The sequence below is a fragment of the Girardinichthys multiradiatus genome, chromosome 14, assembly GCF_021462225.1.
Source record: "Girardinichthys multiradiatus isolate DD_20200921_A chromosome 14, DD_fGirMul_XY1, whole genome shotgun sequence".
In the NCBI taxonomy this organism is placed as follows: Eukaryota; Metazoa; Chordata; class Actinopteri; order Cyprinodontiformes; family Goodeidae; genus Girardinichthys; species Girardinichthys multiradiatus.
Window position 1 is genome coordinate 45143599 of NC_061807.1, and position 14556 is coordinate 45158154.

General features: G+C 43.6%; 1 protein-coding gene and 1 long non-coding RNA gene across 2 annotated transcripts in view; both read left to right on the forward strand.

Annotated features, from left to right (window-relative positions):
• The first annotated feature begins 339 nt into the window (after window positions 1–339).
• Window positions 340–14556, forward strand: part of snapc2 (small nuclear RNA activating complex, polypeptide 2) — a 51962-nt gene continuing 37745 nt past the window's right edge. The window contains exons 1-2 of the mRNA XM_047386559.1: window positions 340–679; window positions 9049–9222. Of these exons, the coding sequence (XP_047242515.1) occupies window positions 467–679; window positions 9049–9222 (387 nt within the window). The 5' untranslated portion in view covers window positions 340–466. The remainder of the gene's footprint in view (window positions 680–9048; window positions 9223–14556) is intronic.
• On the forward strand, window positions 10294–12948 carry LOC124881068. The gene is made up of 3 exons (XR_007041520.1): window positions 10294–10975; window positions 11066–11179; window positions 11272–12948. It is a non-coding gene; the product is annotated as an uncharacterized LOC124881068 (long non-coding RNA).

Genomic DNA, 14556 nt, shown 5'->3' on the forward strand with positions numbered 1-14556 from the left:
ATGTTCCATGGCGTGACATCGGACTTCGCTATGTTGCCATTTACCACACCTTCCAGCCAAACCTCTTTGTACTGGAGACCAGCTGAGACCATCTTGTTATCTGTCACTGGGGACACTTTCATGTTGATTAGGTGATGGGGGTCAAATATGGACCTTTCCAGGGGGCGCCGTGGAGCCATTTTTATTTCAACTTTGGTGAATCCCCCAAAATACATAATTTTACACCAGGATTGATGCGTGTGCAAATTTTTCTGACTTTTTGAATATGAATATTAATTTTTGTGTTTCTCTGGTATCTCACACTCCAGTCCAGTAGGTGGTGGTAATGCGCCTGCACGCTAGTTACTAACCAGAAAAACACTAATCGAAGAAGTAGAGAAAGAAAAAACAGTTGGGCTGTAATCTAAACGGAAGAAATGTGTGTTGTTTTCCTTTTGTTAGATCCAGTGAACGTTGCTTTGTAAGGATGAAGCCGCCTCCTCGTGCTCGAACTAAACGAGACTGGAGCTCTCGATCAGCTGCGCCGGAGGCCCGTAGGGAAACGGGCTGTAAGTGGGGACGGGCTGAGCTAAAAAAGCTACTAGGCGCACTAAAAGCTCTAAGTCAGACCACCGGAGGACTGGAAGAGGTTGACCATGTTGTCTTGAAGAAACGGATTCCTACTCGGACAGTTTCAGAGGTAACCCCGTGACTGAGTCTAATACTGTAAAACGGAAATGATAACACAACAACGGGCCCTTTCCAAAAACCTGTTGCCTTTTGTTGTTTCGACTCTGGTACTGTCATAGCTAAATGTTTTGGCTAAGACAGACACTTCGTGTTTCTGTGGTTTACTAAAGAGAAAGGTGTTTTAAGGGCGTTTATTTGCAGAAAAATAAAGGCAGCGGTCTTTATTTAAAGACGAGACCACTTTCAGTGCTGGCACCTTATGGCTTGCCGAATTTATATCTTAATCTTAAAAAAGGAGAATTTAATTTATTAAATTCTACTTTATGTGAACAGAATTTCTTAGATAAAGTAAAATGACGTAGAGTTTATTCAAAATAAATAATGTGTAAAGTACAAACAACTACAAACACATTTAAAGTAAAAACATGTTTTTTTGCAAAGTATACCCATAAAGTTTCTTCTATAACCTTTGGGAATAGTTTGTTAAAAATGTTCAAAAACTGTAAAACCTTTTAATTTAGGTGTAAAAAATAGAAAGTAAATTATCAGTAAAAGTCGGTTCAAAGTATAATTTTTTCAGTGCACAGCTTGCTTAAGGTATAAAAAACATTAGGCTGACATCTAGTGGTAGTTCTTGTAAACCGTTCTAAACCAGCTCAGATCCACCAGTATGGAGACCCATTGTGGGCATCCAAGGAATGATTATTTCTTAGTGTCTGGGTCAACTGTAAGTGCATTGCGAGGGCTAGAGCTGGGCCACACCCACTTTGCAAACTAGAATAGGCATGTTGTGTACTTTTTCTTAAATGCATGAAAGTGTTTTTAAAGTACAATGGTGATTTGCAGTTATGATTATTTAATTATGAATATTTATCAAAAGTTAGAATTTATCTAATAATTAATAATTAATCATTTCTAACCAAAATCATTCACATTGTTTAAATATTCAAAATATGCTATCATATTGTTTGGTTGCTAGCACCTATTAATTGGAATTATTATTTCACTATTAACAATAATCACCAAACATAACTGCATTGTGAGACAGTTAACCAAAGGCCCCGATATGAGCGCGGGCCTTTGGCCAGAAAATCACTTCTATACAAAATAAGCACAAAACACTTCTCTTTATATGCGTGTGAATTTATTACCTACAATATTTCAGCCTTACAGTCAAATATCCCAGTTAATGAAATTCTCCACCTAAAACTGGCAACACTCACTAAACTACCCAATAAAGGAGAAATAATAATAACAATAGAGGTAAAATGGAAGATTAATTAATTGATGAGTAATGGACAACTGGAAAAATTATGGATTAAGGCTTTGGATCAAATGTGGGGAACCATGAAGAATACTGATACCATGAATAACACTTTAGCATAAAATGATTATGTCAGTCAATACCATTAATTTATGGGTGAATGGGAAAATATTTGGAGTTTTGGACCAAATGAGAAAATGAGAAGCAACAACAGCCCCTTTTCCACTGAAAGCCTCCGGATTCAAAGCCCCCAGGATTAGTTTTACCCAGGTCAAAGGAATCCCAGGGAATTGTGTAGGTAATCTTTCCATTGATCAGCAGCGCCACTGACCATTTATTTAATTCAGCTTAATGTCATAAGGGAAAGTTGTGAAGAAAACAGCAATACACCTTCATTCCAAAAGAGGGAATTACTCCTTTTAAAAGATTCTATGCCAACAAATTTGTTTTTGTTTCAACTGATAAATACACTGCCTGGCCAAAAAAAAAGTCGCCACCAAAAAAAAAAAAAAAGGTCACAAACTAATATTTCGTTGGACCTCCTTAAGTTTTGATCACGGCATGCATTCGCTGTGGCATTGTTTCGATAAGCTTCTGCAATGTCACAAGATTTATTTCCACCCTGTGTTGCATTAATTTTTCACCAAGATCTTGGATTGATGATGGTAGTCTGACTGCTGCACAAAGCCTTTTCCAACACATCCCAAAGATTCTCAATGGGGTTAAGGTCTGGATTCTGTGGTGGCCAATCCATGTGTGAGAATTATGTCTCATGCTCCCTGAACCACTCTTTCACAATTTGTGCCCGATGAATCCTGGCATTGTCATCTTGGAATATGCCGTGCCATCAGAGAAGAAAAAATCCATTGATGGAATAACCTGGTCACTCAGTATATTCGGGTAGTCAGCTGACCTCATTCTTTGAACACATACTGTTGCTGAACCCAGACCTGACCAACTGCAGCAACCCCAGATCATAGCACTGCCCCCACAGGCTTGTACAGTAGGCACTAGGCATGATGGGTGCATCACTTCACCTGCCTCTCTTCTTACCCTGATGTGCCCATCACTCTGGAACAGGGTAAATCTGGACTCATCAGACTATATGAACGTCTTCCATTGCTCCAGAGTCCAATCTTTATGCTCCCTAGCAAACTGAAGCCTTTTTTCCGGTTAGCCTCACTGATTAGTGGTTTTCTTAAGGCTACACAGCTGTTCAGTTGTTGAGTTCCCTTCACATTGTGCGTGTGGAAATGCTCCTACGTTCACCATAAAACATAGCCCGGAGTTCTACTGTTGCTTTTCTTCTAATTGATTTCACCAAATGTTTAAGTGATTGTCAATCACGATCATTCAGGTTTTTTTTCCAGCCACATTTCTTCCTCGAAGACTATGGGTCCCCACTATCCTTCAAGTTTTTAATAATGCGTTGGACAGTTCTTAACCCAATGTTGGTAGTTTCTGCAATCTCTCTAAATGTTTTCTCTGCTTGATGCATGCCAATGATTTAACCCTTCTGAAACAGACTGACATCCTTTCCACGACCTCGGGATGTGTCTGTCGACGTGGTTGTTTAAGAAATAAGAAGCAATTCATTGCACCAGTTGGGGTTAAATAACTTGTTACCAGCTGAAACATAATTGCCCCTGCAGTAATTATCCAATGGATGGCTCGGACCTATTTGCTTAGTTAAATCCAGGTGGTGACTTTTTTTTTGGCCAGGCAGTGTAATAGATGATGAGTAGCTTTAGAGTAATACAGTTGATTAATTCCTTAAGTTGCACTGGATCCATAAGCAGAAGAAGTTTAAATCATTTTACATAAATGTTTCTACCAACATGCAACTGGCCAGAGCTGTTGTTTTATAACTGCAAGTTCATTTACAATAACTATTAAACACTGATTATCATACTTATTTATCAGAGAACTACAGAAAAACAGTTTTAATAAAAATTGTATTTATTAGAATAGAAAAAAATCAGATAATCAGTCCAAGGAATTGATGCCTCGACTTACAACATCCGTAGACAGTGGAGTAGACAGCGGCAGGACACAAGGGTAAAGAGGATCACTGGGAACTTCTGGGAAACTTCATTCAAACCTGGTACTGTGGTCTCTCCTCCTGCAGAGATGTCTGCAAAACCTATAAAAAAAAAAAATTTGAATAAAACCTTCAAGCTCCATTAAGTTAGGTTTACATGAACATACAGCAGTATTCACTCATGATGAGCATGCATATAGTGACAGTGGAAAGGAAAACTCCCCTTTTAACTGGAAGAAACCTCCAGCAGAACCAGGCTCAGTGTACCAGGCTCAGTGTGAGCGGCAATCTGCCATGACCGACCGGGGGTTTGAGAGTTAGGAGATAAAGACAGCTAAGCAGATGAACTTTGAGCCAGTTTTCAAGTTTAGAGTGTATGAAGGAGAGCACATACAGTTAGTCACAGTAAAAGCATAGCTATGTCTAGGAGAGATGGGGTTAACCCCGAAAGACAGGGCCAAATGTATCATCTGTAGAAGTAGAACATTAAGTTGTTGGCAGCAGCAGCTTGCTCCAACCTTCAAAGCTTGGTCAGCTTTGACGGTTGAAGCCAACAGTCTAAAAGAACACCAAAAATAACACAAAACAATACTGGATCATCCTATTTTAACATAAGTTTTATCTCTTAGTTCTCCGAAAGTCCACCATCATCTCCAGTCTTGAGTGTGTTAAGTTCCATGGGGTTCTGACCACACCAGAGTCTGTATGCAGACTCATCACTGTTCTGGATTCGACCAATAACAGTGGTGCCATCTGCAAACCTCAGGAGCTTCACAGACGGGTCCGCTGAGGTGCAGTCATTTGTGTAGAGGGAGAAGTGGGTAGAGAACACACCCCTGTGGGGTGCCAGGGCTGATGGTTCTTGTGCTGGAGAAGATGCTGCATAGCATCACCTGCTGCTCCCGGTCTTCAGGTAGCTGGTGATCCACTGACAGTTGGAGGCTGGGACTTTGAGCTGGATGAGCTTCTGGTGGAGGAGGTCTGGGTTGATGGTGTTGAAGGCCGAGCTGATGTCCACAAACCGGATCCTGCTGTACATCCTTAGGGGGTCGAGGTGTTGTAGGATGAAGCGTAGTCCCAACGTAATTGCATCCTCTGCCAACCTGTTTGCCTGGTAGAAAAACTGCAGGGGGTCCAGCAGGGGGCCTTTGATGTCCTTCAGGTGCTTCAACACCAGTCGCTCAAAGGATTTCATGATCACACACAGCAGGGCGACAGGCCTGTAGTCATTTAATCCTGTGATGGTGGGGTTTTTGGGTACTGGGATGATGGTGGAGTGATTGAAGCACGAGGGAACCTCACACAGCTCCAGTGACTTGTTGAAGAACTCAGAGAAGATGTGGGGCCAGTTGGTCTGCACAGGCTCTCAGGCATGATGGGGAGACTTTATCAGGTCCTGAGGCCTTCGTTGTTTGCAGGTGCTGAAAGATCATATTTACATCTTCCTCTGAGATCCTAAGTGCAGGGAGGGGGTCTGATGGTAGGGGGGTGGTTGGTGTATGGCAAGAATTTATGTGAATGGGATGTGGAGGAGTTGGGTTGAGATGTAAACTACTGCTTTTCATACTTGTAGTAGAAGCTATTCAGCTAAATTGCCAGGCGAGGATTCTGCTCAGAATTGGGGGAATGGCTCCTGTAGGCAGTCAGGTTTTTCAAACCATTCCAAACAGCAAAAGCGTCTCCATCTAAGAAGCTTTTCTTTAGCTTCACACTGTAGGTTCTCTTCACTGCGTTGATCTCCTTGGTCAGTTTGTTCCTGGCCTGCTTATATGGGCCCAGTCCCCACTGCTGTGAGCCTCTTTCTTATCCCTTTGCAGCTGCCTCAGATGACAAGTGAACCAAGGTTCATTGTTATTATATGTGCAGAAGGTCTTGGTCTGCACACACATGTCCTCATAGAAACTGATGTAAGATGTCACCACCTCAGTAAGTTGATTTAAATCAGTGGCTGAAATTTTAAAAACAGTCCAATCTGTGCAGTCAAAGCCAGCCTGTAACATCTATTTGGACTCATCAATCCACGTCATAACAGTCCAAACCAAGGTTTGGACGCTTTTAATTTATGTCTGTAGGTTGGGATGAGGTGGATCAGCCAGTTGTTTTTCAGCATCTACTTTCATTTCATTTCATACATTCCATTTCATTCACCGAAAGAGTGAATGAAACGGAATGTTAATTTATGAGAAATGACTCCAGGTCAGGACTACATGTCTTCTTCAACACTTTGATATCTCTGCACATACCTTTGTTTATCTAAGAGCAGATTCCGCCTCCTCGCTTTAGCCCCGATAAGTCCACGTTGCGGTCAGCTCTGAACAGCTGAAAGCCCAGTATCAGATGTGCACAGTCCAGGGTGTTCTCACTCAGCCAGGTTTCGGTAAAGCGGAGGGCAGCAGATCTGTGGAGGTCCGAGTTTTTACAGGTGAGGAGGGCCAGGGATTCACATTTGCCATGTGGATGGAAGGCAGGGGTGAGCGTAGTCCTTGCTGTCGGAGCTTCACGAGCACGCTGGCTCTCTTCCCTCTCTGCCATCTCCGGTGGTATAGCCCATAGAGAGTCGCCGGGTTTACCCCAGTGGATGAGAGGGTCGCTTCTCTGCGCCTTCGGGTTGGGGACAAGTCACTGTGTTGTTTCGGTCCACGGGCCCAATGTTAGTGCTGAGTACCGGGCCTTCTTGGCATCCCTGTCGGGAGTGCTGCATAGTGCCCCTCCTGGGGACTCCGTTATTCTGCTGGGGGATTTTAACTCCCACGTGTGAAATGACAGTGACACTTGGAGAGGCGCGACTGGGAATGAACGGCCTCCCCGATCTGAATCCGAGTGGTGTTTCATTATTTTGTCCATAATGAACACTATGTTCAAGCATAAGGGTGTTCATTCGCATGTTTTTGGAGACTCGGGTGAAGAAAGGGACTGAGCTGTCCACTGATCACCACCTGGTGGTTAGTTGGATCCCCTGGAAGAGAAGAAAGCTGGACAGACTTGGCTGGCCAAAGCGTATAGTGAGGGTCTGCTGGGAACGTCTGCCGCAGCCCTCGGCCAGGGATGTATTCAACTCCCACCACCAGGAGAGTTTGATCAGATTCTGAGAGAGGTTGGAGACAGAGAGTCCCAGTGGACTATGTTCTTCGCGTTTACTGTTAATGCTGCAGCCCGTACCTGTGGCCGCAAGGTCTGCGATGCCGCGGTGTGGCGTCGGCAGTTCTCGAACTCTGTAGTGGACACCAGCAGTAAGGGATGCTGCTAAGCTGAAAAAGTCCTGTCGACTGTGGTTGGCTTTTGGAACCCCTAAGGTGGCTGATGGGTACTGTGAGGCCAAGCGTGCCATGGCCCGGGCTGTGGCAGAGGCAAAAACCTGGGCCTGGGAGGAGTTCGGTGAGTCCATGGAGAAGGATTACCGGTTGGCCTCGAAGCGATTCTGACAAACCGCCGCCTCAGGAGGGAGTAGCAGTGCTTCGCCCACACTGTTTACAGTGGGGGTGGAGAGCTGCTGACCTTGACTGGGGACATTATCGGGCAGTGGAAGGAGTACTTTGAGGATCTCGATCAGTCCTGCCATCACGCATTCCCTGGTGAAGGCAGAGTGGGGTGACCCGGGGTTGGACTTTTTTATTACCCGGGCTGAAGTCAACGAGGTGGTTAAAAAGCTCTGGACTGGCAGACCTAGGTGACGGTCCCCCTTCATACGAAGGGTGACCAGAGGGTGTGATCCAACTATAATGGGATTATACTCCTCAGTCTCTATGGTAAGGCCTACGCCAAGGTATTGGAGATGAGAGTCCAACCTCGGCTTCAGGAGGAGCAGTGTGGTTTTGTCCTGGCTGTGGAACACTGGATCAGCTCTACACCCTCTGCAGGGTACTCGAGGATTCATGGGAGTTGGCCCAACCAATCCACATGTGTTTTGTGGACCTGGAGAAGGCATTCGACTGTGTCCTTCGTGGTGCCCTGTGGGGGGGCTCCAGGATTACGGAGTCAGGGGCCCTTTATTAGGGGCCATCCGGTCTCTGTACAAGCGGAGCAGGAGTTTGGTCCGCATTGCCGGCACTAAGTTGGACCTGTTCCTGGTGCATGTTGGACTCCGGCTGGGCTGCCCTTTGTCCTGTTCATAACTTTTATGGACAGGTTTTGTAGGTGCAGCCAAGGACCGGAGGGGGTCTGGCTTGGCGGCCAGTGGGTTTTGTCTCTTCTTTTTGCAGATGACATGGTCCTGTTGGTCCCTGCTAGCCAAGACCTACATCATGCACTGGGGAGGTTTGCAGCCGAGTGTGAAGCGGCTGGGACGTTGTGCTGGTCCGTTGTGGTCGGTCTACGTTCCTACCCTCACCTAAGTCCATGAACTTTGAGTCAAGAACGAAAGAACAAGATCCAGGATACAAGCGACTGAAATGAGCTTCCTGCGTAGGGAGGCTGGGCGCTCGCTTAGAGATGGGGTGCGGAGCTCGGCCATTCGGGAGGAGCTTGGAGTAGAGCCGCTGCTCCTCCACATCGAGGTGGCTCGGACATCTATACCGAATGCCTCCTGGACACCTCCCTTGGGAGGTGTTCCAGGCATGTCCCACCGGAAGGAGGCCCAGGGATATGGCCCAAGACATGCTGGAGGGACTATGTCTCTTGGCTGGCCTGGGAATGCCTTGGGCTTCCCCGTGAGGAGCTGGAGGACGTGTCTGGGGAGAGGGAAGTCTGGGTGTCTCTACTGAGTCTGCTGCCCTCGTATACTGGTCCCAGATAATGCGGAAGACGACGAGTACGAGTAGAAATGATTAAATAGTTTATACAAAGTGCTGTATTGGTCATTCTGGACTTACATGTGTATATTTATTACAAGGTAAAAAGTCTCCATCATGTGAGTTTAGCAGTCTGAACCTTTTCAGTGATTCTGTTCAATGTTCTGTTCTTACCAACATAATACCATAGTTAATTTTTCATTATTTGTTTATATTTTTAATTGTTTCAAATAATCTATGTTTTATTAATATGCTGCCATTAAATGGCTATAGTTGTGAATGGCATTAAACTTCAAGCTTACACTACTGGTTATGTCTACTACAACTAATTTTGTGCTGCTTCACAGATCAGTGTTATGGTGGACTCTCTGAAGAAAAAAGCAATAGCATCTGCAAGATTCCAACTGCATATGAAGAACTCGGAGGAGAAGCAGATCAGGAAGTCTATCGAAGAATGGACACACATGGCTTCTGCTCTTGCTGGGACTCTTGAAACACCAATATCTGCTGCCTTCATTCAGGTATGCTATGATAAGAGCAGCTGATTCAAGTGATTTGTCAACCTAAAGATAATTGACTTGTGATCTATACAAGAGCCCCTTTCAGATCATAGTACCTTAATAGAACCCTACTGATCACGTTGTCCTTTTACAACTTATCATGGGCCTCGTGCTCTTTCATAGCATGCAGTTGGGAGGAACCAAAGTGACATGGCTTACAAGCCATGTTCAAGCCCGTGAGAGTGAGCAAAGGTCACGTAAAGGCTGATAGTTTAACAGTGGTGTACTTTAACAAGGTCTTTTTAGGTAATAAAAAGTTTAACCGTGCTACACGACACTGTCATTGACAAAGGCCTTCCCTTGCTTTGTGCCTTAAATATCTTTAATCTGCATCTGATTGCGGCTCAGTATCATAAAAACACTGTCAGAATGACAGTGTTTTTATTCCCTGTTGAGTCTCTGTTGCTGTCCCTGTTGAACTTTCTTCAAGTCCCTGGCTCTGATGCTGCTACTCCAGCAGATGATGGCAAAGAGATTAAACTCTCCACAACAGACTTATAGAAGATATGCACCATCTTGCTGGAAACACTGAAGGACCTAAGCTTCCTCAGGAAGTACAGTCTGCTCTGTCCCTTCTTGTAGATGTCTTCACTGTTGCATCTCCACTCCAGTCTGTTGTCCAGGTGAACACAGAGGTATTTATACTCCTCCACCACCTCCACTTCTTCTCCCATGATGGAAATAGTGTTTGACCTATTCTTGTTTCCCTTAAAATTTACAATCATCTCCTGAGATGAATTTTTCCATACCATGCCACAAAGCAGTCCACCACCTTTCTGTGCTCAGCTTGTTGTCCATGTCTGGTCCACCCCATGACTGCAGAATCATCAGAGTATATCTGCTGATGACAGGAGTCTGTCTTGTACTGGAAATCTGGGGTGTACAGAGTGAAAAGGAATGGTGAGAGTACAGTCCTCTGTGGTGCTTCTGTGCTGCTGACTACCTGGTTAGACTCACAACCCTTCAGTCTCTCAAACTGTGGTGTGTTTGTCAGGTAGTCTTTGATCCAGGAGATTGTTGAGGCCTCCACCTGAGTCTTCTGGAGTTTCTGACAAAGCAAATCAGGTTGAATTGTATTAAATGCACTGGAGAAATCAAAGAACATGATCCTCACAGTAGAGGATGACATTTTTTCAAGAATCCCGTGGGATGGGAGACAGCATTAAATTCAAATCTTTCCAAGTCTCTTAACACTAGAACTCCCAGAGCCGTCAATTTGACGGTTTTGAAAGTTTGACATGCCATAACGCTGGTTTATTAAAACTCTTATCTTCCTGGCATCCTGACTTTTTCTAAACCTGTCTTGTGTATTCCTCTGTCTCTATTTAAAAAAAATGCCAAAGTAAATAAAAGATCTAAGTATTTCTACCTCTAACTACCACAGCCGCTATTTTGACGGCTTTATTATATACATAAATTTTTTTTCCCGCGGCTCAGTATACGCGCGAGCGTTGCCCAGCAACCGTCACTCTAGAAAGCTGTCTGAGAAGGAAATCGCTAGCATCCTACAAATGGCTTCCAGATGGAGATTTTCTGCTCAAGAGGCATTGAAAATGCTTCGAAAATTAGATGAGTGTGATTCTGGGGGCGAGAGGGATTTTGACGGCTCTTGGTCAGTATTCAGCAGTGACGGCGAGTCAGAGAGTGAGCCTCCCCCGGCAAAAAAAAAGACGAGTCGTCCCATCTGCAGGCGGTGGTGATTTATTCTTTCAAGGTAGTAAATGACTAGTCTATGTAAGGATTTATCATTTTAGGCTATAGTTTACAGATTAGTAAACTAATAATCTATATACTATTTATATAGCAAGAGTGCCACAATCAGTGGAGGTTCAGAGACAGGGAGACGAGCCAGACGCCCAGTCCCCAGCTATAAATCCAGCAATCCAGCTCACTGGCAGGAGAGAAAACACAAATCAAGGTACTGATAATGGACAAAGAAAAAAAAACAATAAGTTAGGCCGTAGATAGCTATAGTAGCCTAGTAACAACGCTCTATTCTGCGCTTTACAGCGTCTTCATCATAAGACGAACGCACACCTGAGAGGGAGGAGCAGATAGGAAAGGATGGCACTGTGTGGACAGTGGTAGGGGAGGAAGAAGAGCAAGAATATGTTGACAGAGGCAGAAGGACCCACCACATACGCAAAGCGCCAGATCCAAGATGCCCAGACCGCATTCCTCTGCTTGGTGGATGCCGAAATGCTCATCCACATTCAGCGCTGCACTGTAGCTGAGGCCCGCAAAGTTTTAGGTGATGATTCCTCCTGGGACATGAGTGTGGATGAGCTGAAGGCGTTTTTAGCGCTAGTTTATTTAAGCGGAGTGAAAGGGGGGCGTAACATGGAGCTGTCCAGCTTTTGGTCAGATGACTGGGGCTTTCCATACTTCCATGAAACCACGCCGATTCACAGATATAATGCGCTTTCTGCTCTTCGACAATAAAGAGAGCAGACACGCATGTCTCCAAATTACAAAGTTTGCTCTTGTGAATAAGGTGTGGGAATGTTTTGTCAACAATTGTATGAGCTGTTACAAACCTGGTGCTGATATCACCATTGATGAACAGCTCCTCCCGACCAAAGCGAGATGTGCCTTCCTCCAATATATGTCCAACAAATCTGACAAGTTTGCCATCAAGTTTTGGCTGGCAGTGGATGTCAACACAAAGTACATGTTGAACGGCGCTCCTTATCTGGGTAAGGATGAGACGTGAAATCCAGGTCAGCGTCTTGGAGACAGTGTGGTGTTGAAGTTGGTGGAGCCATTTACGGGAAAGGGGAGAAACGTCACAACAGACAACTTTTTTACATCAGTTGAACTGGCCAAGACACAAGACCAGTATCGTGGGTACAGTGAATAGAAGCAGACGCGAGCTTCCCCTGTGCGTAAAGGAGCAAATGCCGCTGTACTCAACCAGAGTCCTAAAAAACACCAACACCACCCTCAGTCTACCAGTGTAAAGCCCGAAAAAATATGTGTGTGTTGTGCACTGTGCACACTTCATCTGGCATCCTCAATGGCCCGAAGTCCAAACCCGAGCCCGTGGTTTACTATAACCATACCAAGGTTGTTGTGGATGTGCTTGACCAAATGTTAAAAAAAAATACTCCATCAAAGCTGCAACATGTAGATGGCCAGTGGCAGTTTTCTACAATGTCCTCGACATGGCTGCAATCAATTCGTGGATCTTGTACACAAAATGCCTCCATGAAAATATTCCACGGTGAGGTTTTATCTTGCAGCTTGCGAATAAACTTCTCTCCAGTTACATGCGCACCAAAAAGCAGCCACTGCCTTGTGAGCCAGCACCTGTTGAAGGCCTGCATGTTTTGGAAAGGAGACGGCAGTGCCAGGTATGCAAAAGTTTCTCCAAAAACCACTCAAAAGATGTTTGCTGTCTGTGCAAAAAAGTAGTGTGTGGACAATGCACTTGAAGTGTGACTGTCACATGCAAAAACTGTATATAGATTTCCGTTTCTCATCTTAATTTTTTCATGTTGTACATAGTTTTTAATAGTTCTTTCGTTTCCGCTATTGTCTCATTATTATTGTTATTATTATTATTATTATTATTACTATTATAGACTTGTTTATAGTTCTTGTTATTGTACAGTTTGAAATGAATGATTGAAAAATATTTATTAAATTTACTGTAATGTAATTTATTCAGCTCATATCAAATTTATCTATTAGGCAATAGTATTTCTGTAAATATAGATATAATAATAACCTATAATACAAGCCGTTTTTCTTCAAATGTTTGTAAAAATATTAATTATTGTATTTATTTCTTGTGTTCTTAAATGTTTGCCATAAAAGGTCTAATAAAAATGAATGATCCTCCAAATATTTAGTAAAGCTTTTTTTTAATTTACCCGCTCTGTGGTATTTTTCAATACTATTTATAATAATAAAACAATACGTTTTTGATTAAATACTATTATAAATCTTTGTCAAAAACCATAATTTTATAGCGTGCAAGAAAACCTTTAGTATTTTGGCCAAAGGAATGCGATGACGTCTTCACCACCCTCGCCTTCAGAATGCTTGCCGTCAAATTGACGGCCTTGGGAGTTCTAGTAGTGTTAGAATTCCGGGAGTTCTAGTGTTAAAGGGAAAGTGAAATCTTTGATGATAATAATAAAACGGATGTCAAAATCCTACTCATCAAATCTGATTGTCAATGCAGTCAGCAGATTTCATCCTCAGGCAATAGACGTGTTACTTCTTGTTTTTATAACGCGTTTCAGTCTTTTCTTCTTTACACTGGTGGTTGGGTGTTTTATTCGTGGTTATGGAGCACGACACATGATGCTTTAAAGCTGCGCCTTCAGGAGGTGTTCCCTTCAGCGGAGCAAAAGTGGTTCTATGGATATGCAACACACAACGTGCAGAGCCATGCGGAGCTGTTCCGGGCTGGCCAAATCGAGCCAGTGGAAAAGGGGCATATTTGGGCATATGCTAAAACTGCAGGCCAGACTCTGCGCACATGACCTCACTGGAATGAATTACAAAAGTGTGTGAGTGTTGTTTTCAGGTATGTATCTAATTGCAACAGACCTAATGATAGTTGAAGGCCTTGAGAATACAATTCTGCTCTGTTTAACAGCTCTGAGAAGATGTTAGGAATACAAAGAGAAGTTACATGAAATACCATAAAACTGACACATAAACAGATGCACAAACTGGCCAGTATACGTCTAGTTTCAGTTCAAAAACAGCTAATTACAAAATGTCGCTGGAGTTGGGGATATGATTCTGCAGCAATGTCTCAGTTAAACACATAATACTGGATGGTTCCTTTGTTGGGCTTGGAGTTCATCCAACTGGTTTCCCAACTATCTCGCATTGCCTATCATGATCAATGTGTAAGAGATGGTTTGAACTTCCTCCTTCTTTCTCTTCTCTTTGCTCCTGCTCTGCTTCCATGGAGCCTCCTTTTAACTCATCAGGGATTTGAGGTTGTAGTTGGAGCTTTTGAGATATTAATCAGGTGCTCCTGGTTGTAAAAAAGAAAAACACAATGTTGCCATGGTGACGTATCATAACAAATGTCCAAAAGTAAAAAGAAACAACAGCACAAATCCTTCCAGCTGCACAGCATGTGATACGGAAAGGATAGTCGTCCTATAAAATCAAATTTTAACCACCACAGAAGGAATTTGAGTCCTTAAAAAGAATTAATCAAAATGAAAAGTAAAAGAGCTACTCCAACCTGCTGCTACCTTGAGCAACCCAATTTTACTTGCTAGTGCTACACAGCACGATGTATTAATCTAACATTACATTAGTTAA